This window comes from Pecten maximus, chromosome 17 (assembly GCF_902652985.1).
Source record: "Pecten maximus chromosome 17, xPecMax1.1, whole genome shotgun sequence".
Lineage (NCBI taxonomy): Eukaryota > Metazoa > Mollusca > Bivalvia > Pectinida > Pectinidae > Pecten > Pecten maximus.
The window spans coordinates 27977310-28004797 of record NC_047031.1 but is presented as its reverse complement, the minus strand read 5'-3'; the positions used below and the strand labels follow the sequence as shown (position 1 = coordinate 28004797).

The window sequence follows — 27488 nt, the reverse complement described above, 5'->3', positions numbered from 1 at the left end:
TTGCCTGCTAAAATGCTTCATATTGCCTAATGAAATGAATGAGGAGTGGAGTAAGGACTAATCTTACCTTGAGGATGTTGGCTAGAAGATGAACGTTAACGATCTAACGTCTCAGACGCTCGGTAAATTATAAGTTACCAATTCAGACTCAACAAGTCGAGCATACTAACTTACACTCTCGGCAAGTCGAACAAACTAGTTACCACTCCAGGTAAGTCGAATTAGTTAACTCAAACTGTCGACAAGTCGAACTAACCAACTCAGACCCTCGACAAGTGTAACTAACCGACTCAGACACTCGACAAGTCTTACTAACCGACTCAGCCTCCCGACAAGTCGCACTAAACAACTCATGCAAAATGAATGATAAATAACGAAATAGCACAAAGTAATAATGTAACATTTTATTATGTATCAAAAATAAAATCAGAATTTGCTGATATAACATTTGTTCTACAACCCAGTGTATATTTAATTAGCACTGTCGTATTAGACTGTAGGGTAACTAGCCTGGGTAGCGATTCCACAGTTGTTTCGTCGGTTTCTGGACATTTTGATGTATCCCTTCTCTCCCCAGGATTCGCCCCAGCTGTTTAAAGATAACATTATGAAATTGAACAATTGGTATAAAAGATCTTGTCTTTCATCTGTATATATTAATCTCAATTCACCCACGTTTGCACGTAAGGAGTGAATTATTCTTTAAAAATATAAGGGGAAAATCCTTTCTGAATATACCATAAATCAGTACATCATATTAAACTACATATGGTATGCATTAACTTATATGAATCGCTCGCTAAATCATACCAACATACCTGTTTTTGACTAGCCAGTAGTCCTTATCACTTTCATTTCCGTATCCAACCGCCAATACGCCATGGTCAAGTTTGGTCTCGCTGCAGAAGAAGGAGTGGTATACCCCTGTTCTGTACAGCTGGAAGCTCATGTGACTGGCGTCAATAGCAACACTAATTGGTCCGACAGTGGCAACGGCGCTTAACAGATCTGACTCGCTCTTGCTCTTGATATCAACGAATCCGGTGTCTGTAGCTCCAACATTAGCTGGCGTGAATGCACACTTGCCGTTCTGTGGAAAATAAATAAGAAGTTGTCCATCGGGTATAATTATTTGATGTTAACAGATATGTTAAGACGCACTTTCCGAATGCTTTGAATATTTGATTAAGTATTAAATTATGATAATCGCGTATGATGTAAGACTATTTCTAACTACACACAGCAGTTGTATATGTTCATAGTTATAGATATATGGTACAGATATTGCCCAACATGATACCATTATACAGGCGTCATTATAAAGGGTCTGTTCCAAATTTTATATCCCCCGAGTGAAAGCATAGACAGGCATGTATGGTCCGCCTAGCCAATCGTCGGGGTCATTTTCTCAAACAAAACAGAGCAGTTACTGTGCGGTCGCATTATTAAAATCACTTTAAAATTTTCTTTATTATTAAGTTAACACTTACACAATTTAATTTGTGTTAAATATGTCTTTGAAACAATCTATTTCCATTACTTAGCAAAAGCAAACATGGTTAACATATCTTGGATGCTAATGTTAAAATCTTTTTTGAACCATTTTTCGTATGCGATACAAATATACTATACCAATGTATCGTTTATGTTATGACTACCCATATGGCTGATATGTTATAGATTATACTTACGGTTCCCTTGTATGGGTATGATGACTCAGTGTCGATTCCGTTGTTGTCTTTGATGTACTTGAATCCTTGGTCCATTAATCCACCCTCGCAGCCCTGGTTACCTGCATCGTCAAAGGATGTATTAAACTTTCACCACACGTTACTGTGCGCGTGTTTACAACTAAAGGAAACCATGGACTTAGATATAAGAGGTTGTTGAAACTTAAGATTGTTATTTATATTGAATTTTGAATGTTTCACAGAAAAGTTTTTAAAATATCAGAGCAAAACATTCGATTGAATTCAATTCAAAATAAAATAAAATGCATAGTTAAACCACACACAATGATAATAACATTGATAACATTATATTCGAACATGCCACAGTCTCCCAAAACACACGCATGCATTTATCACTCACGGGACGCTGACCTTAAATGACCTTAGCTGACGTTAAACTATACACATCCAAACAACAGAATACCGCCCTAAATGTCAGTACATGAATTATCAAATTTTGAAAGAATTGACATCAACGGTTATATTCATAATACATTACTATTTATAATCAAATTGCAAACTCTTCATATATTTAAGACATAGCCTGTTTTTGATCACAAAAGTTTCGGGCATTTCGATCATGAATGTTACTAAGTTTTAGGATACCATAGTGGTGTAGTATGTGTAGTCTGCGGTATGTCACCATGACATCGTCTGTCAGTAGTCATAGCACGCGTATAAGTCGTCATTATGGTCTGACCCTGGCTATTGTGCTCACTTAACAATCTAAAAATAGCTTATGTATATTCACCCTGTTTCCTGGAGCAGTCGACCAGATTCTGTTCCGACAGAGATGTCAGAGTCTTGTTGGCCTTGAAGTGTTGTCCCTCCAGTGAACCAGTTGTAGAGAAGGCCCAGCACGATCCGCACTGACCCTGTAGTGGACATCAAAACATTGTTATTCCCAAACACGGCATCTATTATATATAGTGTTTATATGGAATGGATTATATCAGTCCTTGCTTATAATGCAATCATTTGTCCAACCTAAAATTATTAGGATACAAATAGTGATAAAGTTTTAAAACAAATAATGTTCAACTATCATTTAAATTAGATTTACCATTTAATTCAAATATAGATAGCCTTTGAATACAATTTAAGATCGTCTTTTAATATAGATTAGATCACCCTTTAATACCAATAGAGATCACCATTTACTTAAGATTAAGATAGCCTTTTAATGTAAATTATGATAAACATTTGATATGAAAAAATAGATAACCTTTTAATACAAATTTTGAACACTCGTTAATTTGATATGAATTAATATGAATTGAAATCGCTTTCTAATACAATTTTAAGATAATCACTAAATGCAAATATATACCCCCTTTTGATATAAATTTAGATAAGCTTTTAATACAATTAATATGATCTTATATATGAATTTAGATCAGCTTTTTATAAGGATTAAGATAACCTCTTAATATGAATTATATCACCTCTTAAAATAAATCTGTAACTCTGTATTAACCCACCTGGTTTTTCACGGGTGTAACGTATCCCTGTGTACGCCAGTCGACTGATGCCGGTGGGTCACCAGAGTTAGAAGGAGCCATGTACACGGGGGCTTTTACGGCCTCGGTTCTCATACGGTATCCGTTCATTGTCTTCACAAACTCCTCGTTTGTCTAGAATTGAAAGGGACATATTAATTCAGTTTATTTTAACAGGCGTGTAGTTTGTCATGGAGGGACAACTGACATTTAAATATAAAGTATATCCTAATGAAAAAAAAAATGAATCGTATAACCATGTGGCCCCCTAATTTGGAATTGGTTAAGCTCCGCCCTTATATATATATATATATTTTTTACGATAAACATTAACACCCAACCATCAGACAGTCGAAATTAATAATGACCTCATCACCATCTTTCACAAAAGTTTTAAATATTTTTGACTTTTGTTAAAACCTACTTATCATATTTTCAAATGATTCCTACCATATCTCCGTACTCGTTCATGCCGAGCCAGAAGGTGTGCTCTCCTCTGTCTGCAGCTAGGTTGTGCTTCTGGATGTAGTCGAGGTGATTCTCCCAGATTACTCTCCTGTAATTATTAATAGTTATAATATTATAAGTATTTTTCATCATTATTTTGAAATGTTTTGTTAATGGGGTCAATTGAATCTGACAGAAGTCTTTTCATGAACAGAGATATGCATGGATGTACCTGAGTGTAAGAGTTTGGCTGATCAGCACGACGTTTTCGGTGGTTGTTAGTATATCGTTATGAGATCATTATGCTATGTTCTTATTTGTTATTTTTATCAAGACCCGTACTCTTTGGCTTTTCCCATTGATTGGTTACTAATAATTACACCAGATGAAAATATACTATTTATGACATCATTAAATGCGTATCTGAATGTGTACAAAACTCTATTTTTTTTGTAGAATACGTTTAGTGTAACTTTTATTTTATTTCATTTCAAGCATAATGATACATAAAATGATATAATATGCTTGGTAGATGATAATACTAATATGTAGCGCAACATGCATATTTACTTTACCGATATAATTATTAACATTGGCGAGCAATACAAAATTTATTAACGCCATCATATCTAACCTCTTGGCTTCCTCCTCAGCAACATATGGCTTGTTGAACTGTGTCTTGTACGCCTCCCACTCTCCGTCCAGCTCTGTCCTGAAGGCCGTGGACAAGACCACCAGAGCCGCTACCAGCAGAAGTTTGTACATCTGTATCGGAAGATTAATTAGCATTATTTGTCAGAAAAATACTAGGTAGAAGCATAATTAAACTCGATTAAATTTTAACTTAGGCAAGGGTAAGCAAAACAATTACATCATGTTATTGCTCAATGTAAAGGACGAGAACGGAGTGTTATCAGTATGGTTTGATCTTGTTCTAGATGGACAATGATTACGATTGTCCGTTGTCAGTATATTATGACTGTTTACGGATTTTCTTCAGTGAGACAGCAATATTAAATTTGCATCAGCTCGGCGCTTTAAGGTTTTGTTTAGTTTTGTATTGTAAACAGCCAAGGTCATTTAAGGACGACCTCTCTTTCTGTGCGAGATGCATAGATATAGTAAATATGTATCGCAGCCTTAAAATCATACAACCAACAAAAGGAGAGAGAGATCGTCCTTAAAGGCTATAGCTGTCGATAGGACGTTAAGCACTAAAACCCAAACCAAAATATATGAAATTTGAAAATGCTCGACAAATAGAGCATCCTTAATAAAGTTTGTGTCTTGGACGTTTTCTGCTAAAATATTTGTGATTTGTCGTGATCTGTAGCGAAACGAGTTTCGTGTTAAACTGCTAACTTAATCTCATCACCCTACCCTAGATAACGGGACCACGAGAGAAATAAAATTGAACTTGTTTGCACTATCGGCCCTTGTTATCACTGCGACATTGGCTAAATGTGGAGGTCTAAACTGGGTCAGACCTTACTTTTAAAATACCTTGGTCGTCTACCCTGATGCCCTATTTTATAAAAATAGTGTTATCCGATTTCGTGGTTATCAGTATTTTGCTGTTCTTTATTCGATTGTATTTGCAAAGGATCTTATTAATTTGTTATGTGAATATTGGAGTTTTTTTATCACAATACTAAAAATGACAAGGTTTTTGAGCCATCGATTATAATATACTTTGGATAATTCAATGGGGATTAAATCGTTATTTTTTTCGTCATTTTGTATACGCTTGTTTGTTATAAAACACGTTAATAGTCCTGGAATATTTTCTTCTGGTTGGTAATTCAAATATGATAGAAGAGTGTTTCGTTTCGATGACTTCACTGTCACCCTCATCTGACTAATAGCCCATGCGAAGCGTACACTCTAATACGTTGAAGAACTATGTAATTTTCTGTAGGACACGATTAAGAAGATGATAGGTGAACAAGTACTTATGACAATAGTTGCGGACATCATATACAAACATCAAATCCCATGCTACAACCATTCTTCAATAACGTTGTCATCATTATCATATATCGGCTCAAGTTTGATCTCTCAAGGGGAAAAAATCACCTGCTAATTATTATCTAAGAAGATGAACAAGTCAACATAATTGTAGATAATATTTGAAGAGCACCAATGGTCATTAAAACAATTTACATTAATGTATCTTTAACTATGAAAGGTTGCCGCTTGCATGATTGGCGGACGTAATGATGCTTTTCGAATATATAGCATATCGTATTCATAATAAATATAATATATTCTTAACGCTTAAAAGATTAACAGTCTCTAGATAACAAACCATTTGGTATTATGTCTGGCTTGATGGAACGTTAGAAATTCATTAGCTGGTACACACTATAAATTACATGAGATTTTCAGGGCTTACCTTGTTCTATGGAGAATCTGCTTACAAAGACACGGGGCCCAAATTTCCTATCTCTCTTTATAGCCGATAGCAGGGTACTATCACATGTGTCACATGATCTTGAAATAATTGTCACGTGGTTTTCTGCGCTGTTACAGATTTTTAGAGATTAACAAAACGACAGATTTGAACATGGATAGATACACATATTTTTGTTAGTTAGAACTCAAACAATTTATTTACGACACTGCTTATCTCACGTCGTTGTAATCAACAACAGATCCGAGAGTGAATATTTGAAATAAGGCACAACCTCTGTAATTATACAATTCAGCATTCGGATAAGCTGTAAATGAATCGATTTAATATCGTAAAACCTCTGTCATAAGACAATTTAGTATTCTGACAAGCTGCAAATTAATCAACGAAAACTGTAAAACCCTTGTAATCAGACAATTTAGTATTCTAACAACCTACAAAAATTAATCGATGAAAAATGTAAAACCCCTGTAATAAGACATTTTAATATTTTGACAAGTTATAAATGAATCTATAAAATACTGTAAGTCCCTCGTTAATAAGACAATTTGGTATTCGGACAAGCTGCAAATGAATCAATGAAAACTTAAAAGCCTCTTCAATCAGACAATTTAATTTTCTGGCAAGTTGTAAATAAGTTTATCAAATACTGTTTAGCCATTATAAGTTGATAAGTTGTGAATAAATGTATGTATATATAAATAATATATATCAATTATTCATCAAAAAATGTACATGATACTGCATACCTAACCGCAAGGAATAAAAAAGCTCCTAGAGTGACCTTGACCTCAACCATTGGAATATAATATATATAAGATCTATGTAAGCCTGATGGTTTGTTTCATTTTCTTTCTCCCTTCGCCGCAATGCTAATTACCATAATTAGAGACTTATTGATGAAGACCAGTCGACGAAATAGCCGTAATAAATTCAAACTGAAAAAATTCAATATGACCGGCTGCTAATCATCTTGCTTTTCGAACAATCTCAGACAAAATGCGTTCATGTATTTCAGAAAGATCTCCGAAGATTTGTGAAATTGCGATACCAATATTTCAACAGTTATCATTAAAAATGGCGTCGCAACCATCATGTGTTTTGACCAGTCTTATCATCCTCCATATAATACACAGCTAAGGAAGAAGGGTTATATACATATGACATTTTGAAGATATCTGTCTTGCAGCTGTTATCAAATAGTTATTGCAAGCATTTTTAGGGACGGACGGCCGAACGATCAATGTAGTGGTTTGTCTGTCAACTTGTTTGGTGCCGCCGGGGTCGATCAAAATGTCAAAATTTGTTTATTTCCGTTCATTCTGTAGTCAAACAAGCACGTGCAAAGTCAGATTCAATGATGAATTATGGGTAAAAAAGAAAAATACTATAGGCGACGAAGATATTTTGATTCATGAATCGGTGAATGCCCCTCACTAGGATGTTGAGTAAAGACGACGTACGACCGACCGAATCACGGCGTAGCTCACACACAATGAGGTTTTGCAGCTATCCATCTGATGAAAATAATGGAAACCAAAATTGCGATGTAAACATGTACAAATATAATCATAATTTAATCAATTTTATGTAAGTTAAGTTGATCGTGGGTTTCGGCTCATTCGAGTCATTTTGTATTCGAAAAATTCAGCAATGCTACAGAGACAGGGCATCCGCTAAAACCTATCATTATCTCGCCCTTTATTTGATACTATAATAATAATATACTACCTTTTTACGGCTGATTATCTTTTTTTTCCTGTTTTTACTGTCGACTGGATTCTGTTTTTATCGTTGCTTTTTTAACGATTTAGTTTGATCTTATCATTAATCTATTTTGGGCGCCCTTTTTTCTTCTGCTTTTAGCTTTAGGCGACCTGTTAAAGTTAAGTTTCAACATGTAAAAAACATGAAATAGATTTACTCTCGTAATCGCCGTCTTTCGAACATTATTGTCCAGACAGTGGTAGAGCGTAAACATTGAACCTGCTCCCATTTTATAACCCGCATAACACGACTTGATATGGTATTTTATATTTCTTCTGACCATTTTATCTTCGTGATGCCTCCCTGACCCCCTTAAAATTGGCGATTAGTTAAGCGATAACCCCTGTGTGGGAGTTCCGTTCACTTGCTGAGATATACTATGCTGAAAAAATAATCAATTAATTTGATGGTAATTGCGCCAAGGAGAAATTTACAGATGCATTAGTTGAAAGAAAATAGACAGGATGATAAGGATAAACTTAACAAACCAAGTGTAACGATGAAACTGTATATAACTGGGTATCTCTCCTGTCCTTCAAGAAGAGGATAGGACAAAGTTATCTTTTTTCTCAATGATTTATCTCCCTTGCATCATACAAAACCGATAAGTAAACATTATTGATTCGATTTTCTATGTTTTGATGAACAAGTGGGAAATGACTTATTTCAAAGATTTGAGATATTGGACAAATTGAAAAAAAAAACAGTGTGTACTTTTATCAAAATAATACATGTATATAAATAAATACGATACATTATGTAACAAGAATTTCAATTACCATGCGTACACATTTCAGTACAAATTAATTCGGTGTTAGAAGTCATAGTGCCAGGATGTGAATATTCAATAGTAATCAAACTTGAAAGAACGAGGGCGAACTATTAAAAGAGAAATCTAAATCTGTATGGAAAAAATGCAAGGAGAACACGACCAGGTGTTCCTAAGAGTAGGCGTCTTCTGCTTCATCAACGACATCTGCCATATTAATTTAGGTCAAATTCGTGGCGCGTCACATTCTTAAATTTAGAGATAGGGTGGTGACAGCGGAACCACAGGGTATTTCATAATCTTAGTAAGGAATGTGTGGACAGACAAGGCTATGTTTGGTAGTATTGTATCTACAATAGAAAGATTATTTAATGACTATGTCAGGGAATGCCATAAATATCTAGGTCAAATCCTTGTTACATTATATGTCACATTCTTAAAAATCAAAACTAGGGCGGTGACAATAGAGCCACTGTTGGTCCCTATGCAGGATCGGGGGTAGTTCTTTATTGTCCTCTGTTAAAGATACATTCGAGAGCCAAAGAATAAGCTCAGCTTTACGTACGAAATAGTTAAATACAACACCATATACAAATGTATAAACGGTGATGACGAAAAAAGTGTTTTATTATATCGTCGGGTATATATCTATTTATGAATGGATGCAACATCGCAGTACCATATCGTGGCGGTATCAGTATAAATATCATGCATTCCTAAGTGGTATGGACATTGTATATCCTTCATGCGTTCATCATTAAATGAACATCATATTTATATACTCACGTATTTACACGTAAGTAAAACTTAACCCCAGAGAACATGCCTTTCTTTTTTGGTTTCAAAGTAATGTATCCTTTTCGAATCAACTTCAAGTCAACATTAATCATTTCGAGATTCCCCTTAGAATCACTCGAATACATTGGAGTAGCCCCGCGAAGTTTTCGTTTCGCATCTATGGTCATGTCGACATCCCCGTCGCCATTCATAGAATAAGCCATAAAACTACTTCCAACCTTGATATTGAACTTAAAGACTATTTTCTCATCTCCCTTTGCCTGAAGGTGGTTAATGGTTGTGTGTGTATGTAGTGTTCGGGTGTATTTCTCCATTGAGCACACTTCGATACCGACCTTTTCAAATGCAACAGAAACCCCATCTGTATCATGCCCTAGGTCATAAGCGGACTTTGCAATACCACATGCGGCACTGCTGAAATTTGTTGTCGGATGCCAATAGAAGCGGTTCGCATGCCCAAATATTTGAAACACTTTTATGATATCAAAGTCGTCAGTTTTCGCAAGAAGGCATGCGGCTTTGTTGAAAATACCGCTAGTATAATGTACATCTAAGCTGTCACTGTATTCGTTGATATGGTCAATGGACCTTCCGTCGGACTTCGGGATGCATATATCTCGAACTTTGTAACCCATAGATATGTCATCTCCAGATTTGAAGTCGTTTCTACCAAAAACATATTCTTCGGCGGCTTCTCCAGCGATGTCCGCAAAGGACTCATCAACAGCCCCGGATTGACCACTGTACTCGAGTCCAGAATGGTCCTCTATAAAGCCGTGAGTCATCTCATGACCAATGACGTCAGCAGAAATCATTGGATAAAATAAGTCCTTCCGCCCATCTCCAAACATTAACATGGGACCTGAAAATTGTGCAACAAGAGCGTCTTCACCGTAATGTACCCACATCTCTATGGGTAGTTGCCTGATCGCGGGCGCATTGATCAATTCTTCGTACATTTTGAAAACCCTGTTTGCATAGAAAAATGCGTCGCTTAGAGGAGAAAATGCACCATTAATCTGATCTGTAACGGCTTTTTTACAGTCAAACGTGTAAGGATTGTCTCCTTTCTTTGGTTTCTTGCCATGGTTCAGATTATACACTTTTACCTTCTCATTGGCTAACTTGCATTTCCCGTCCTTTTGCTTGACTTCAAGAAAAGGCATAGACTTGCCGTACTCTAATTTCCCAATTTTTTTGTTACCACCAGTAGCTTTAACTCGGTATGACGGGAGTAGATTAAGTTCTTTTAAGAGAGTGCCAGTATTTGCATTGATAATGAAAAGTCGTCTCGCAATGTCGTCTTGGCCGAACGCTATGAATGACACCCTGTACGCTAACGTGGCCACGTCTAACGCTGGATATATCACTAGTTCTATATTCTCGTTGCTGTACTCAATATCGTCGCCACCAAAGTAAACCTTTGCAAGATTTAACGCCTCTCCCTCATTTAAAGCTGGTGTAACGGATGTGATATCATTCTGTATGTCCTGAAGTAGTTGCCCGGCTGCTTGTCCTGTATATTTGCCATGTTCGCTGTCGACTTCTATGGAAGCAACGCTATCATAAACAGGGATACCATGGAAGGTCTCGAAATACCGCATGACTTTGGAACCTTCTATAGTCCTGGATACGTCACTTTCAATGAGATCAGTGTTGTGGTCGACGCTAATGATCTCCCCTGGCGATGTATCTGATAAAGATCGCTTTTCGTTTCTCAATGCCAGCTCCGAGATGGTTTGGCTAACTGCATCGTGAACGTCCATCCAACGTGCGCCGTCAACTGGAAAACAAAACAATATACGCAAATGAAGGGGAAACAGTAACTGTTTCTCGAATATTCATATTCACAACAGTTCTCTTCATAAGACCAAGGTGATTGCAGATGTTGTTTTTTTTTTAATTTTCATTCATTTATTTCATCGCCAGAATTTCATGGTTAGGAAATTATGCTAGATATCGAGTGAACGCAAAGGGCATATCATACTTATTACAGTACTACTTATAACTCTTTACCTTTTTACCTATTTTACCTTTCTCTTTCGTAACCTGAAACGTTACTGCTGGCATCACTTTACTCACTTATTTTTTTAAATAACCGTCTTTACATTGCAGCACATAAAAACCAAGGACAATATAAATGTAAATATTCGGTATGATAATAAGTACTCTAGCCTATATCATCTCATACCATGACTTGAGCCACTAAACCATATCAAATGCATATATTTTTAAACTTAAGAAATTAGTTTGTTCAGATTCGATCTAGTTATATATGCATTAAAATGAAGATACACGAACATAGAGAAATAAGTTGAAGTGAATGTTATTTTTATGAACGTTTGTACGTATTTATATTTTTTTCATTAGCATTATTTTTTTTGTTGTTTAAATGACTTGAATAGACTGTCCTAAACTATGAATTACGAATGGTTTGTGAGAGATGGCGATAACAATTAGACAGACAGACAGACAGACAGACAGACTATTATGTTATGTGTCCATTTTGAAGTGATGTAATTAGTTTTCATTGGTTATAATTTTCGGTTATTTCTTCAGTAGTTGTAACAGACGACAGCAAATGTCGTCGTATTTCAAATATGTATAAAGTATTTGACTTTTTGAAATTTTTGGAATTTCGTTTGAAATGATCGTGGAATTAAGTGTCTACGAAAAATGATTTTCATTTAACAACGAAAGATGAACCCCACTTAAATACAATTTCGTGATATAGCATAGTGTCAGTTTTTTAATATTAAACAAGGTATTGACGATTTTTTCAACATACTCAATGTCTAGTAGTTAGTTGCAGAGTGTTTTAGATATCAGTAGAATAGAAAAATGTGTCGGGTTAAAATGCTGAAAAGGTTCAGATGTTACGGTCGGTTAATCAGTATAATATAGTTCGTATGTAGTTCAGATAATTATCTATGTATCAACTGAAGCATGTAGTAATTGGAAGACTGAAATGGGGACAATCATTAAATCTGCTTTATAGTACAAATGTCACAAAGTTCACTCAATATTGTTAATGCGACCTTTGACGACCCCCGTATAATAATAACTATTGATAATAGCCAGTGATATATAATGACACCAAAATACAGGCGAGGCATTGTGTTATGTCGGTACCATTGTACACTATACAACTGAATATGATTTTGAAACGCAATGCTCGATATTGTTTCAAATTTAAAATATGTCCGTTCTAGTTTTATGCCCTGCAGGTAGGGCGTAAGAATTGTACCTGCTGCCCCCATTGCATGATCGTAAGAGGCGACTAAATTTGGGATCTTATCTTTTCTCTTCTTTCTGAACAACTTTCTTCTTCCTAATGTCTCACTTGGCAATGCCTCACTTTTTGTCTTCAGTTGAGCGTTCGCCCAATGTGAGAAGGCTTTGGGTTCTGTTCCCTGGCCGAGGCATACCAGAGTCATTAAAATGGTAGTTACTACTCCTGCTAAGCGCTCAGCATATTAGGAGTGGGACGACTGGTTCGCCCGTTGTCAGTATAATGTGACCGGATAGGGTGTCCTACTGGGTGTCTTCGGCAGCATGCTTCAGTGAGGTAGCACTATAAATCGGCAAAAGTTCCGGCCTATCACAAGGAGACTTGACACGAACATACCGCAAAACCCAAAACACACATACGCACTCATCACACGCATGCATGTCGCACGCACGGGAGACCGTCCTTAAATGACCTTATCTGTTAATAGGACGTTAAACAAAATAAACCAAACCAAACCAAACTTCTAGTTGCAACATATTTATATAGAATACATATACAACACATCTGATATACCATATCAGTTCAGATCTGCCATATAAGGCTGAATCTACCATACAAGGTCTGATCTACCATATTAAGTCGGATCTACAATATAAGTCAACCATACGAAGTCGGATCTACCATATAAGGTCGGATCTACCATATAAGGCTGGATTTACCATATTAGGCCGGATCCCCCATATAAGGCCTGATCTACCATATAAGGTCGGATCTACCATATAAGGATGGATTTACCATATTAGGCCGGATCCCCCATATAAGGCCTGATCTACCATATAAGGTCGGATCTACCATATAAGGCTGTATTTACCATATAAGGTCGGGACAACATATACTGAATACTCCACATAGGGTTGGATCAACCATTCAACGTTAGATCAACCATATAAGGTCGGATTAACAATATGAGGTCATATGCATTTCTGGTCGCCCATTACATTGACACCGTTAATGACATTTGTGTTTTATTTCAAACTATTTCATTGTTCAGCGAGGATATTTGAGTACAATTTTGATTACTAATCAAAAAGTCAATTAAAGTAAAATAATCTAACGAAGGTGACAGTTTCTTTACAATCGGTGTTTGCCCTCTACCGATGATATATTGAAATAAATCAAAATTGATCTACTATAATAAAGAGGACGTTTTTCTCTTTTGCCATTTTTCATGCTCGTCCTCGTAAATGGATAGATTTTTCATTTTTTTGCTCATGTACAGATTCTATACATGTAATAATATTTTGATTTTCAGTTAAAGCCAACCGAAAATAGAAAATGACAAAGATAACTCAACAATAGAATAAGTTGTGTGATTATGTCACATTATCTCTAAATCTAATTGTCATGTGATAACCCAACAATAGAACAAGTTGTGTGATTATGTCACATCATCTCTAAATCTAACTGTCATGTGATAACCCAACAATAGAACAAGTTGTGTGATTATGTCACATCATCTCTAAATCTAATTGTCATGTGATAACCCAACAATAGAACAAGTTGTGTGATTATGTCACATCATCTTTAAATCTAATTGTCATGTGATAACCCAACAATAGAATAAGTTGTGTGATTATGTCACATCATCTCTAAATCTAATTGTCATGTGATAACCCAACAATAGAATAAGTTGTGTGATTATGTCACATCATCTCTAAATCTAATTGTCATGTGATAACCCAACAATAGAACAAGTTGTGTGATTATGTCACATCATCTCTAAATCTAATTGTCATGTGATAACCCAACAATAGAATAAGTTGTGTGATTATGTCACATCATCTCTAAATCTAATTGTCATGTGATAACCCAACAATAGAACAAGTTGTGTGATTATGTCACATCATCTCTAAATCTAATTGGCATGTGATAACCCAACAATAGAATAAGTTGTGTGATTATGTCACATCATCTCTAAATCTAATTGTCATGTGATAACCCAACAATAGAATAAGTGTCACATCATCTCTAAATCTAATTGTCATGTGATAACCCAACAATAGAATAGGTTGTGTGATTATGTCACATCATCTCTAAATCTAATTGTCATGTGATAACCCAACAATAGAACAAGTTGTGTGATTATGTCACATCATCTCTAAATCTAATTGTCATGTGATAACCCAACAAAAGAACAAGTTGTGTGATTATGTCACATCATCTCTAAATCTAATTGTCATGTTTTTATGAAATAAGGCCACACTATGAGGTACTGTTACCGAATACCACTCTAACAATCGTGGCCTCATCTAATCTAGATGACAATTCTATTTTATTGTCGCTTCACCGCGCTTAGACAGTTTAAATCATCTATCATTTTGTCTCCCATTAAAACCGTAGCTTATACATAACAGTTTGTTTACGGGATCTATTTATACGAATGGAACATACAAAATTCAACAGATTGAATTTTATATATCGAATTTCTACTTTTAAATATTCTAGCTTACCTCTTAATGTACAGGCAGCTACTAACGTCAACAGGACGTACACAGCTACATCCATAGTGCAATCCTACTGCTAAATCACGCTCGAGCGATAGTGGTACATGTATATGTCTTTTTATTGTGAATAACACAAATTATGGTAACACGTCATAATTATGCCTAATCAACGTCGGCAGGGGTATAAGTACTCCGGAATGTCAGGCCAATTACACAGCTCATTGTAAATCGGTGCAGCTTATAATGTAATATTCTGTTTATTCGTTTTGAGCTTTTTCTTTCTTTCTTTTTTGTTCATCTCGTTTGTTTTTATACTATATTTGTGCCGTGTGTGGATCTGTATGTGTATCAGATATAATCGGTGGCACACTCGATAAAAATAGTCACATATACCTTTAGCGTTCGAGAAAAAGGTTAATAAAACAATCAATCAAATCAAATTAATGGTACCATTATTATTAATTGTACTAGGAAAAGTCACATCAAATCCAATTATAATCTATAGATGTTTATACTAATACCTACCACAGACATGTCAAATGACGTTCATTCGATGCTAATTACCATGAATAACAGGACTTTTGTTTTCTTTGTTCCGTCCACCTACCTACACATACATAATTGTCATTAAGTAATATATTGTTACATATATAGATAATTTAACCTACAGTGTAATACTTGTTTTGGTTATCATGCGCATTCACAACACGCATGCATGTCGCACGCACGGGAGGCCATCCTTAAATGACCTAAGCTGTTAATAGGACGTTAAGCAAAATAAACCAAACCAAACCAAACTTGTTTTGGATGAGAAGTCATGCATTGATTCGGCGATCATCAACATGTCTATTAAGATTAGCACTGCTGTAATAGCCGTAGATTAGCTTCAATTTCAATTGTGTTATAGTACATCACCAATAATTATATTATAAAAAATACATGACAGTTATCACTGCTATAGCTAAACAGTCTAACGTCAAAATCTTAACAATCTTAATACCAAACATCACAGAATAAAAGAATATTATATACATTTTATTGTCCACCAGAGTATCAGTTATAAGGTGGAACGTGTGTTTATTAGATGCAATGTTTATATATCCATGCGAAACTTAATTGATCAAATACAGTCAGGCCATCAACTGAATGAATACACAAAAAGAAAATAAACTTTCATTATGGCTCGGAATGACATTTGTATCTATATTCAGATGGATGTCTGATTTAATTGGATATAATTAGAATAATCATGTATTTTGCAGCTATATCTCCAAACGCTGACCCGCAACCACGCACTTAATATCACTACATTTATGTACTAAATCCATGATGTGTAGGCTGTTATTAATGTCGGCTTATTTTTCATATGTTTGCTGTCAAATAACGACTTTGAAATTCTTACTGACGCTAACTGAAAAATATTATATGAAACATAAAACCACACGTCTCCCCACTAGTAAGTTTAAAGCTGGTTTATCAGGTTGTATCATGTGATGGTTTAATGTCTGTATATACTTGGTACTAGTACCTATCTAAATAGAAATAAAACCTCGTGTCTGCCTTTGACAAACTCTAACACTCGTGTTGAGATATATCTGTCACCGGAATAGATCCATGTTAGATTTTATTAATCAAGATCCACATAAAGTCGCCTCACAAATTATGTAATAGGGCATTTTTGTCTGCAGTAAAACGGCCAAATGGACATGTGTGTAGTTATCATAGAGGTGGATATAAACTGCATTGTATTTAGATAGGCATTCGCTGATTCACGATTGTTATCGCTGTTAAAGTGTCAAAAAACTAAAATAATTATGGCGATTTTCATTTCATGAACAAATAATTCAGTAATGTGTGTGCAAATGCAGTATTTCTCGAGTAATTTTGCCTTAAATGACTATAATAATATCAGAAAAGCAGGGGGATGATACATATGGAATTATATGTCATTAAGGAGATAATCAGTAGTAAACGTTATGATAAGAGATGGGATTTAGATATGGTTAATTAGCCAAGTTAGGACCAGAAAATTTATTTTTTCTTTAGATGAATCTAACATTTTTTCCGGACACTGATTATTTATGTAATACAAGAGTCACTTATGTGATTACAAAAAATTCATTTCACAAAATATTCGTACAGTTTCTAGTTGAAGTAACGATCATCGAACTGATCACACAATGAAACATAAATAATGGTTTGTCAGTCAGCAAAGTATGTTGACCGCGAGATCTGGTGTAGTCTTCACAATTTACATAGTGTTATTAAAACATCAGCTCTTGAATATGAGACAACGTGAACATATAACATCGTATGTAAGGGAAGCACGTCTGATGTTATCAAGCAATGGTAACTTAAATATGATAGATACATATATGTATCAACAATTACGAACCTCACATAGCTTGGTAACACTAAATACTATCCCTTTTATTCTTTTTAAAATTCATTCAGTTTTGTTGTGAAATACCTAGGAACATTGCAAACACAATTTTTTAAAGTTCAATTTATATTACTTACAAATTGTTTACAGCAAATGTTATACTTTGCAATCATAATCATTTGATAATGTTCTATCCGAATTAAGTGAATAAGATCTTTCTTGATATATATATGTATATGTCTTAAAATATTTTTCAATGACCAAAGTATAGCCCTATGACTTTTAAAACACTCACTTTTCCAAGTGATGTGGAAGACGATTTACCAAGATAATATGTAGATGAAATCGTGAGGAGTACGGAGATGCAAATCTTATAAATTGCATCGATAAGTGTGAACTAATAATCAAAGTTATTGTTTTTATATTCTTTATCGATACGCAATGGGTTCGCAGTCGGGCTATACTGTGACGACCGTAATTGACAAGGACACTTCTATAGTCTTTATGAATTCGCAAATCATTTCAGTTTATAATAACCTGTATTTAAACGAGAACATTTAGTCGTCGAGCATATTGTTTAACTTGTTGACCCGTCTCTGTTTAGATAATTGATAATTACTAAACAAATAAAACTGTTATCAATGTAAAAGTAGTTTATTTTCATGTCAAATAATCAGCTTATTGATAAAGGCAGGGTTACTTTTTTTCGTTATTGTTCTAATTTTTGGCCCTCGAACAACCATATTGTCCGTTGGCTCTGCCTCGGTTCAATACGGCTATCCTAGGACCAATAATTTTGGTGGGCAAATACTGAAAAAGTAAGAAAATACTATATTATTTTTGAGTTTTCACATGTGTTCTTATAAATATGAGTAATGTGATAAACTGAATATTACAATTTTACACTGAGTATGGTATATAAAATGTAATCGTTCATATTACTCGCTTAAAGGCTTGTGACATATCATATCATTAAACTCATGAAATCAATGCCGTATTACATAGGCATTCATGTTAGATCCTCGATATCTGTTACGTGAGTGTTAACTGTAAACACTCGTGGTTATCAGCATGATAATGATATCTACATATCAATCAATCCTAGACACTATGTAAATCACAGGACACAATATGTCGCGCGTGACATCACAGGACCGGGGCCATCATGTGTTTCGTCAGATGATATTTCACACCAGGGAATCGGCAACAATTCATAATTATACAGACGATGAAACATATGTGTGATATATAGATATCATATAACATAAAATATATGAAATTTATCAAAATATAAATATTTTATAATACAATATATATATAAAAATATTTTATAATACAATATATATATAAAAATATTTTATAATACAAAATATGTATCAAATATAAATATTTTATAATACAAAATATATGTAAAATGTTTTGATATAAGTTTATGTATAATTTAACACAAAACATTTGTAATATATTAGAATATCAATAGATAATATAGAAAATGTGAATTGTATCAAAATGTCAATATAATATAATGCTAGATATGTGGAATTTATTGAAATGTCAATATTAGATAATATTAAATGTATGTAATATACAAAAAGTGTATATGGAATAGTAAGGTTTTCAATGATATATACCAAACTAAGATTTGTAATATTGTACTAACTATTACCACGCAAAAGACAATCGTTGCACATGTATACTAAGCCAATGGCAATATTACATAACAGTATCTATGAAATCGATCGTTAATGGGGCCAAATGACAGGTTCATTCAATGTATTCATCTTTTTAAATTCAGATCTCTCCTTTCACAACGTTCCATGACGTCGTGTAATGAGATGTCTGTTGGTTTTTGCTTGTTTGTTTTTTTAATTGCAGGTCCCTTAAAATGAAATATGATTTCTGTAATGTATAAAAGATATTATTCCTGCACATTACTTCACTGTAATGCTCGTAGTCCGTTCAAATGGCAGTATAGTTGCTGGAAAACTCGCTCCCTACATATGGTACAACAATAAACCATTTGTATGAGGTATCAGAGGTAATAAACGTTCGCAGCTGATTTGGATGCTTCCTTTTACGAATTATCTCATTGATATGGATACACTTCTTTGTCTGTTTGCAATGACAGGTACTGTTTAAAATGTCAGGTACTGCTTCAAGAATTAAACATTGTGTATCTTTCATACTTTGCAAAACCCTAATTAACTACCAATAAGTATATATGTTTGTGCTGTGTACTCGCTGTCACAAATCCTACGACAGCTCCATTCCACACAGTGTGTTCACGAGGTGATACGGATGTGTATAAAGGGAAGAATACAGAAACAAACTTCACTCTGAACGTGACCTCAGCCTGGAGAACATATCGAGGTAGATAATCATTGCATTCTTATTGCACCTATCCTGTATCCCAAACCTAAAACATCACAACCATTGTGCACTTTATGAAATTATTTATTTATTTTTTATTATCATTATCACATATCAGGTAACGTTATTGGTGTAATTAGCATGATACTTTTGCGACGGTATGTTTTCGTTTTATTTTCCATTCTTTTGGTGCGTTGATTCATATCATTTACCCGATTTTAACCTTATGTCGCTTGTGTAAGGAAATTAATCGTGGTTGTCTCATGTAATTGTAATTGTAATACCGTGCATACTATTCCATGACTATATAATACAGTTTGTTAAATAACAGTATTATATTAAGATCTAAATTGTGTGAGTGTATGATTACCCAGTGTATCGTCTTGTGGACATGTATGTTATAACATTATTAATCTATTTGACTTCGTTATCAACTCATTTTCGTTATGGTAGTCAAATCATCTTACATGTTATATGAGAACTATAACAGAGACTCGTGTGTAAATATTGTATATCTGGAGTGTCCCCGGTTCTCACATCGACAACAGGGCATTATTGTGATTGGACCAAGATTGATACCGCGATTGCTATATTTCTTCAAAATAATTCAGTCGTGTTAAAAGATTTATATAGTTTTAGTTGAAATTGTTCATATTTTATCAACAATTTCCTCGATTACGTAAGTTGAATCGATATTTGACCGTTGTTGCTTCTTTTCTCTTGCTTGGTAAATTACCCCTTTGTTAAAAGCGACATCCGTCATTAATTACGTTATAAAGCAAATATTCCTTATGCTGCTCGCGGATCGTGGTATATTATTCGCCTGACGTTTTAGTTATATATTCGTTTTTATCAGCGTTTGCTGCATCTATTTTTACATTTCAAAATAAGCTAAAATGGACCCCCTGAAGAAACTGGGATGGTCTTCGCTGCCTTTATTGGAGGGGACATTGAATTCAAATATATCTTCTGCTTTCATTGAAAATCTTGTTTTCTGACATATTTCCTAACGTTCCTTACTGCACTGTCTTGCTGTGGGTGTTTCCCCCTCTATAAGTGTATTCCTTACACTCGTCCTCACATGACCCTGGCTGTTGAGAAAAGTTTCCACACCTTAAAACAAAGCAAAGCACAAACAATTGTGTATATGGTAATATATAATTGAAGATGAAACCTTATTCTATGATCATATGACATTAGATAATGTATATGTTGAGTCTTGTCAAATACAAAGTCTATACCGTCGAGATGTTATCAGTACGTCCGTCACGGGAGACATGATCATATGACCCGAACTTCAGTATCATATCAAATCCAATGTCATAAAGATGTTATATATCTATTCAAGTGAATGTATAAGATAGTGCAGTGATCATGTATCAGTACTTGGCTAGATTGCACATCACTCTGGGTTATACACACATACAGCAACTAATCAGGAAGATTTTATAGGAAATACCCCAAACGCTTCAATAATGACAACTATAAATGGCTCTTGAATGGTCCTCTAGCAGAATACTCACATTCTTCTATCTTCGTCTTTTATTGTCAAGGATATGATGGTATTTAAGTATCCACACTTTATTATACTCGGTACTGATAATCGACCGATGTTCTATTGCACTCGGCCTACGGCCTCAGGCCTCATGCCTCGTGCAATAGAACATCGGTCGACTACTAATACCTCGTGTCAAATATTCTTGATTATTGCAGACACCCAGGATAGATTTGTTTCATTACATCATCACTAAAATATTCTTAGAACCACTGGCATCTTGACTTTTCTGTAAGTCTAGAAGTCACCATAACCGTCGTCGGCAGTGTTGAGATCTGAGTGACTTAGACGCTTGAAAGGGTAGGACGACATTCCGAAACGTCACAAGTGTTCAATAGATTGCACGTGACCAAATTTCAAAGCGTCACAGGTGTTCAATAGTGATCTTGCAATAGTCATTTTAGCAGTGTAATTGTTCAAACTATTCCTTATGTTAATAGTTAGGAAGAATCAGACGCATTATGTAAAAATTCAAATTATTACTGTTTTAGTTTGTTTACTTTGTTGAATCTTTCAAAATTAGGTATCTGATTTGAAAACGCCAAACTTTTTTTTTTAATTTTCAAGTTTTTATATGTAAGTGATACATGCATGCGATCCAGAAGTACCAGAAATAGACTCAGTAGATACACTGTATGTCCCTTTGGCCAGATACAAATATCTATAAAAGATGCTGTAAAGTTGCTCTGAGAAAACGGTCGTACAATGCATATGTTTTAAGGAAGAAAAACATAGACATGTTATACAGTAATTAGCAACTGTGCTATATATGATATTAATACATTATTTATATTCATATTTCATTAAAATTGCATTCAATATCATAATGCTACCATTACAATTCTCGTATTATATCTGTACATTCCATTCAGTCGTGACACGATCTCCCTATAACCATCGCTATACCTACATCAAAAAACATCTGCTGTTAAAAAAACGGAATCCAATAATCACCTTCCAATTGATAATTAAACTATCGTTTAATGTATAAACTAGACGATTATTTGAAATCGCAACACTTATGTTAACGTCTTGCCTCATCTCGCCTCTCTGATAGGAAAAAATTCTCTATTCATTGAGATGTATCAGATATCAAACGAGAACTGCCTATAATTTTAACTTTTTTTTTTAATTTTGCGAAACAATCATATTAACTCATTTTATTCCCGGGTCTGGATAGACGAGCCCTACAGGTCTTACATTTAGAGGAAACTGGAGAAACTGGAGAAATCAGAAAAGGTCTCCTGAACTTTGGCAGGTGCCACCATACCATTCCCCGCCTGTAGTAAAAATCTATCAGCGAATATCTAAAGAAATATCATTTGCATAAGATAATTGTCCTATTGCACCTCAGATAGAATGTTGATATTGCTTAACTGTTATAACTAAATACCATATATGTATGTTATAGATGCTACGATTTGCCTGTTTCGCCACAGTGTTGGTGGCAGCCCTTGCTGTGCCTATCACTGACCTTAGGTTAGATGACGAATGGAACATCTTCCAGAACATGTACAAGAAGGAGTATAACCTCGAGGGGGAGGCCATGATGAGGTAAGTCTGTGCTGCTGCCTTAGTATATTGAAAATTATAAAGGCAGGTTCTGTTGATGAAGCATAGTATTGGTATGCGGAAGGTCCACTGAATTCACGGTAATTACATTTCAATGATCCCAATTTCTTCCCAGGATGTTTCTCATCGGATCAGATATTGAATGATTCATTATCAATGATTACAAATTAAATCTATTTATATTCTCTTATTTTGATATACTTTGAGCAATGATATTTCAAGAACACATTAGTTTTTGTTGAATGTGTAATTCTGGCTTGAAATATAAGCATACAAATTAAGAAAACAAAAATTGTTGCTGGACATAAAACCATATCATCAACGCTAAAGATTGTTTTATTTTATTTTTTATTTCTACCTTAGACGTCAGATCTGGGAGAGCAACGTCCGCCTGATCCAGAAACACAACCTTGAATTTGATCGTGGAGTTCACACCTACACCTTGGGTATGAACGAATATGGAGATATGGTATGTATCGAATGCTGAACATACTGGGTATTTATTGATATTTTATATAATACGTTTGGCAAAACATGAGACTGAGAATACAGAGTAACATTATTTACTTTTCCGTCCCTTGTTGTTCCATGGGGTATATAATACTGCAACAATGCAAACGATCTAGGACAATAGGAATATAACAAGGCTTCAGTTCCTTTTCGCAGTTTTGTTTTTGTTATTTTCCGTCATTTGTGTATATTGGAAATGCAGTTACCATCTCGCTCTGAAATTAAAACCAATTTCAAAATATTGGTGCGCCCCATTTATTTCTATAGAAATTGTATTGTATACTACATATACAACGACTTACGTTATGCCAATACTTCCAACGAAAAAAACCCCGTAAGAACAAGATTCCCTCTACAATATGTTTATTTACAGATAAATGCAGATATAGACTTTTTTAAAAGAATAACTTTTTTCTTTAGACGAGTGAGGAATTCGTCCAGACCATGAATGGTTACATGATGAGAAACACTACATCCGGGGCCAGTCTCTTCCTTCCTCCCAGTAACGTCGCGGTTCCAGACACTGTCGACTGGAGACCCAAGGGTTACGTCACCCCTGTAAAAAATCAGGTCAGTTATTGAAAGGTCAAGCTTCATTGTCACGTCATACGGATAATTGTTTAACTGACTTCTTATGATATCTAGTAACATTCTGCCAAAAATATCAATTTCTATAAAGTTGATGGTGCGTGGACGTATATAACATTGAGGTTTGATAGCTTAGTTCGAAATCGACAAACGTATCAAAAACCAAAAGTTGTTTATTCTATTTTAGTCTTCTTGACACACGTTCTCAGGTAACATCGATAAGAGAAATTAACCAAGTACTGGACAAAATGCAACAGAAAATGACAACAAACAGTATCCACAATAAACAATATCGGCAACAAATTATCCACAAGAATGGAAACAAATAATAATAATAATTTTGCAAAATTGTAGGTAGAATGCGCTTTCAGGTTGGATGACTGGCGCAAAAACTGCGTCGTCATAATTTGGCCATTGTTGTTGCGTATTAATTTGTTATAAATAATCTCTTATACGATCTGTTGCATTGTACAAAGAACATGTTTTTTTTATTTTGAAAATCAATTTCAAAAAGTATTGATTTAAAATATATTTTTAGCTTCATAGTAAATGAAAAAAAATGTTAGAAACAGCTACGCGGATTCATACAGCTGCAAACAATTTTGTTCATACCCCAATGAAACTTTCAAAAACATTACATCAATTATATGCTAAAATAGACCAATAACTTTATTTTTAAAATGTTCTCAACATTTGGCAATGCTTTTTGTTGTTGTTTTGTTTTTTATTGTTCTAATGGACATGTCAATTAAGAAGAATCCTGAAAACAAATCATTGGAGATATTTATTTGACTCACGTGCTGTATCATTAAAAGTAACCAACGTGCGTATCTTAAAAACTGATATACGTCATTGTAGGGTCAATGTGGTTCCTGCTGGGCTTTCTCAACCACTGGATCCCTCGAGGGGCAGACATTCAAAAAGACCGGAAAATTGGTTTCACTTTCTGAGCAGAATCTTGTAGATTGCTCATCCCGGGAAGGTAATTTATATTCAAAATTTAAACACAGAAGGTATTTAATGGTTTACATTAACATCTCAATTTTAAATCCTTGTTTCTGAAAAAGGCATGTCATATATGTAATTAATATTTTCTGTTTAGTGAAATATATCCGTATTAACCATTAATATATTCATGTATGTATTCAGTTTCTAAAGTAATTTGTTTATCGACAGTGTTGATAGTGTTGAATTATACAAGTGTGAGCAAAACAGTAAAGAAGTGATCGTTGATTCAGTAGTAATCGTTTTATGAAGTACGTGATCAAAAATTATATTGGCGAATATTGGCCATATCAGAAATAGATGTTTAACCTACATTATATCGCAGGTAACCACGGATGTAAGGGAGGATTGATGGACCAGGGATTCAAGTACATCAAGATCAACAATGGAATTGATACCGAATCATCCTACCCATACACAGCCAAGGTAAGTAAGCATCGTATACTCCTCATATTAAGGGGCTTATACCTTTCTGTGTAGTTTCATATGCCCTAATGTGTAGCATATGATTCCTAACTGAGTGGCTTCTTATGCCCTCATTGTTAGCATCTTATCCTCGAAAAGCGTAGTATCTTTTACTGTTTGGATGTAGATATATAGGGAAAACTGAAGAAAATAAACAAACAACACAGTAAGATGATTGGAGGAATTCATCATCCATTGAACAAATCCACTAACATAATAACTAAAGTATAGTAAAGCCGTATCAAATATATAGCATATCATCAACTAATAATTGCATCAACTTCATTGAGATTTTGTGATATGCTTCATATGTCAAACAATGAGTGAAAACAACTCCATCTTACAACGTCCCGACATTCTAAGACTAAACGTAAGATTTTGTTTTTTTATAGACAGGATTTTTCTGCAAATTCAAGAAGAGTGATGTAGGAGCTACAGATACCGGATACACTGATGTTAAGAGTAAGAGTGAAACAGATCTCAAGAGCGCTGTAGCAACCGTTGGCCCTATCTCCGTTGCCATGGATGCCGGCCACAGTTCATTCCAACTTTATAAAACCGGTATATACACCGAAAAGAAGTGCAGCTCCACCCATCTTGATCATGGAGTTCTTGCTGTCGGCTATGGCACTGACGATGGAAAGGATTACTGGCTAGTGAAGAACAGGTGAGTTATCCCCCTTATTTCTGTACATTATTGGACAATGAGGGTTATGCATAATATCATAATACTTTGATACTATTTTTTAAAATGGAATCTATTTCTAACGTTTTTAAAAATATTATTGACTATATATAAATAGATAATACAGATTATATGAAATGTAATTCAGATATGGAGACATAGTCTAACGGATTTGTCAGCTTATTAAAAAAATGAAAATAGAAATAAGGACAGTATCTTGTTGGTGCTATAATCGAATAATTTAATTTTGCTTGTAACAAGCATTTCCATTGGCTCAAAAGAATTATGTTATCATCTCATAACATAAAAAAAATAAACTGTGACGTCAGCGGAGTAATCGTTGTTCACGGGATTTTGTATTTATCGATGTGTTTTTAAATATCTGGAGCAAAATAAACATGTTAAACTTAATGAAAATGTTTCTTATCTTTGTTAATTAAATTATAAGGGTTAACTGTAATATTTGTTTTACGTTATTGAGCAATAACACAAAAAACTGGGGTGTACTCTTTTCATAAACCGCGGTTTATTCAGAGTACACCCCAGTATTTTGTGTTATTGCTCGCGGTTTATGAAAAGAGTACACCCCAGTATATTGTGTTATTGCTCAATAACGTAAAACAAATATTACAGTTAACCCTTAATTAACCGGAAATCGTTCTTTTTTCAAATATACTGGGAATTTTATTATGTGTTTATATTGTTCTATGTTACCTCAATGTAACGTTTTAGTTCAGTACCTTTCCCATTATTCATATTGATTTAATTTTCATTTGATTTTTTCCTGTTTTATTATGTATTTATAATAGATGTACTAGTTGATTTTCTAAAAAAGACAAAGTCAAGCTATGTAATTATAGATTCGATTAGTACAACACCAGCCATTATTTGCTCATGTGTCATTGATTTGATTTGTTTTATGTGTTTACAGCTGGGGAACAAAATGGGGAATGGAAGGATATTTCAAAATCGCACGTAACGCAGGCAACATGTGCGGATTGGCTACACAAGCAAGCTATCCAACGGTTTAAACGAACCCGGACGGCCATAGGCTAAAATGAACAAAAGACTTATTTTCATCTCAACCATTTTTTCATAAGTATCATGTTTGCATAAATAAAGTTATCACTAAATGTTAAGTTTGATTTGTCGTTTCTATATTATACATTATTTCAGGGTAACATTAGGACTATCGC

At 34.5% G+C, this 27488-nt stretch overlaps 3 protein-coding genes across 3 annotated transcripts; 1 reads left to right on the top strand and 2 right to left on the bottom strand.

Moving 5' to 3' along the window:
• Positions 1-389: 389 nt before the first annotated feature.
• LOC117315475 (cathepsin L1-like) lies at positions 390-6173 on the bottom strand. The gene is made up of 8 exons (XM_033869678.1): positions 6072-6173; positions 4311-4441; positions 3680-3785; positions 3212-3364; positions 2482-2605; positions 1692-1792; positions 819-1090; positions 390-589 (listed from the first exon to the last, which is right to left on the bottom strand). Exons 2-8 carry the CDS (start codon positions 4439-4441, stop codon positions 490-492), a joined length of 987 nt encoding a protein of 328 aa, XP_033725569.1. The 5' UTR covers positions 6072-6173; the 3' UTR covers positions 390-489.
• A 510-nt stretch (positions 6174-6683) lies between these two features.
• On the bottom strand, positions 6684-15245 carry LOC117315474 (elastase-like). Its single transcript, XM_033869677.1, has 2 exons — positions 15166-15245; positions 6684-11206 (listed from the first exon to the last, which is right to left on the bottom strand). Exons 1-2 carry the CDS (start codon positions 15218-15220, stop codon positions 9408-9410), a joined length of 1854 nt encoding a protein of 617 aa, XP_033725568.1. The 5' UTR covers positions 15221-15245; the 3' UTR covers positions 6684-9407.
• Positions 15246-19826: 4581 nt separating this feature from the next.
• On the top strand, positions 19827-27431 carry LOC117315588 (cathepsin L1-like). The gene is made up of 8 exons (XM_033869849.1): positions 19827-19912; positions 22879-23021; positions 23403-23508; positions 23970-24119; positions 24996-25119; positions 25468-25568; positions 26000-26274; positions 27224-27431. Exons 2-8 carry the CDS (start codon positions 22879-22881, stop codon positions 27321-27323), a joined length of 999 nt encoding a protein of 332 aa, XP_033725740.1. The 5' UTR covers positions 19827-19912; the 3' UTR covers positions 27324-27431.
• The last annotated feature ends 57 nt before the right edge of the window (positions 27432-27488 follow it).

Excerpts from the sequence above, each read along its gene's own strand:
- LOC117315475 (XM_033869678.1), bottom strand. The coding sequence starts at position 4,441 with ATGTACAAACTTCTGCTGGTAGCGGCTCTGGTGGTCTTGTCCACGGCC. Across the intron at positions 3,365-3,679 it reads TGAACGAGTACGGAGATATG|ACAAACGAGGAGTTTGTGAA; the intron begins GTAGGAATCATT and ends TTTCAATTCTAG. Across the intron at positions 1,793-2,481 it reads CGACTGCTCCAGGAAACAGG|GTAACCAGGGCTGCGAGGGT; the intron begins GTGAATATACAT and ends TTGACGATGCAG.
- LOC117315474 (XM_033869677.1), bottom strand. The coding sequence starts at position 15,220 with ATGGATGTAGCTGTGTACGTCCTGTTGACGTTAGTAGCTGCCTGTACA. Across the intron at positions 11,207-15,165 it reads AGCTGCCTGTACATTAAGAG|TTGACGGCGCACGTTGGATG; the intron begins GTAAGCTAGAAT and ends TTTGTTTTCCAG.
- LOC117315588 (XM_033869849.1), top strand. The coding sequence starts at position 22,879 with ATGCTACGATTTGCCTGTTTCGCCACAGTGTTGGTGGCAGCCCTTGCT. Across the intron at positions 23,022-23,402 it reads GAGGGGGAGGCCATGATGAG|ACGTCAGATCTGGGAGAGCA; the intron begins GTAAGTCTGTGC and ends TTTCTACCTTAG. Across the intron at positions 26,275-27,223 it reads TACTGGCTAGTGAAGAACAG|CTGGGGAACAAAATGGGGAA; the intron begins GTGAGTTATCCC and ends ATGTGTTTACAG.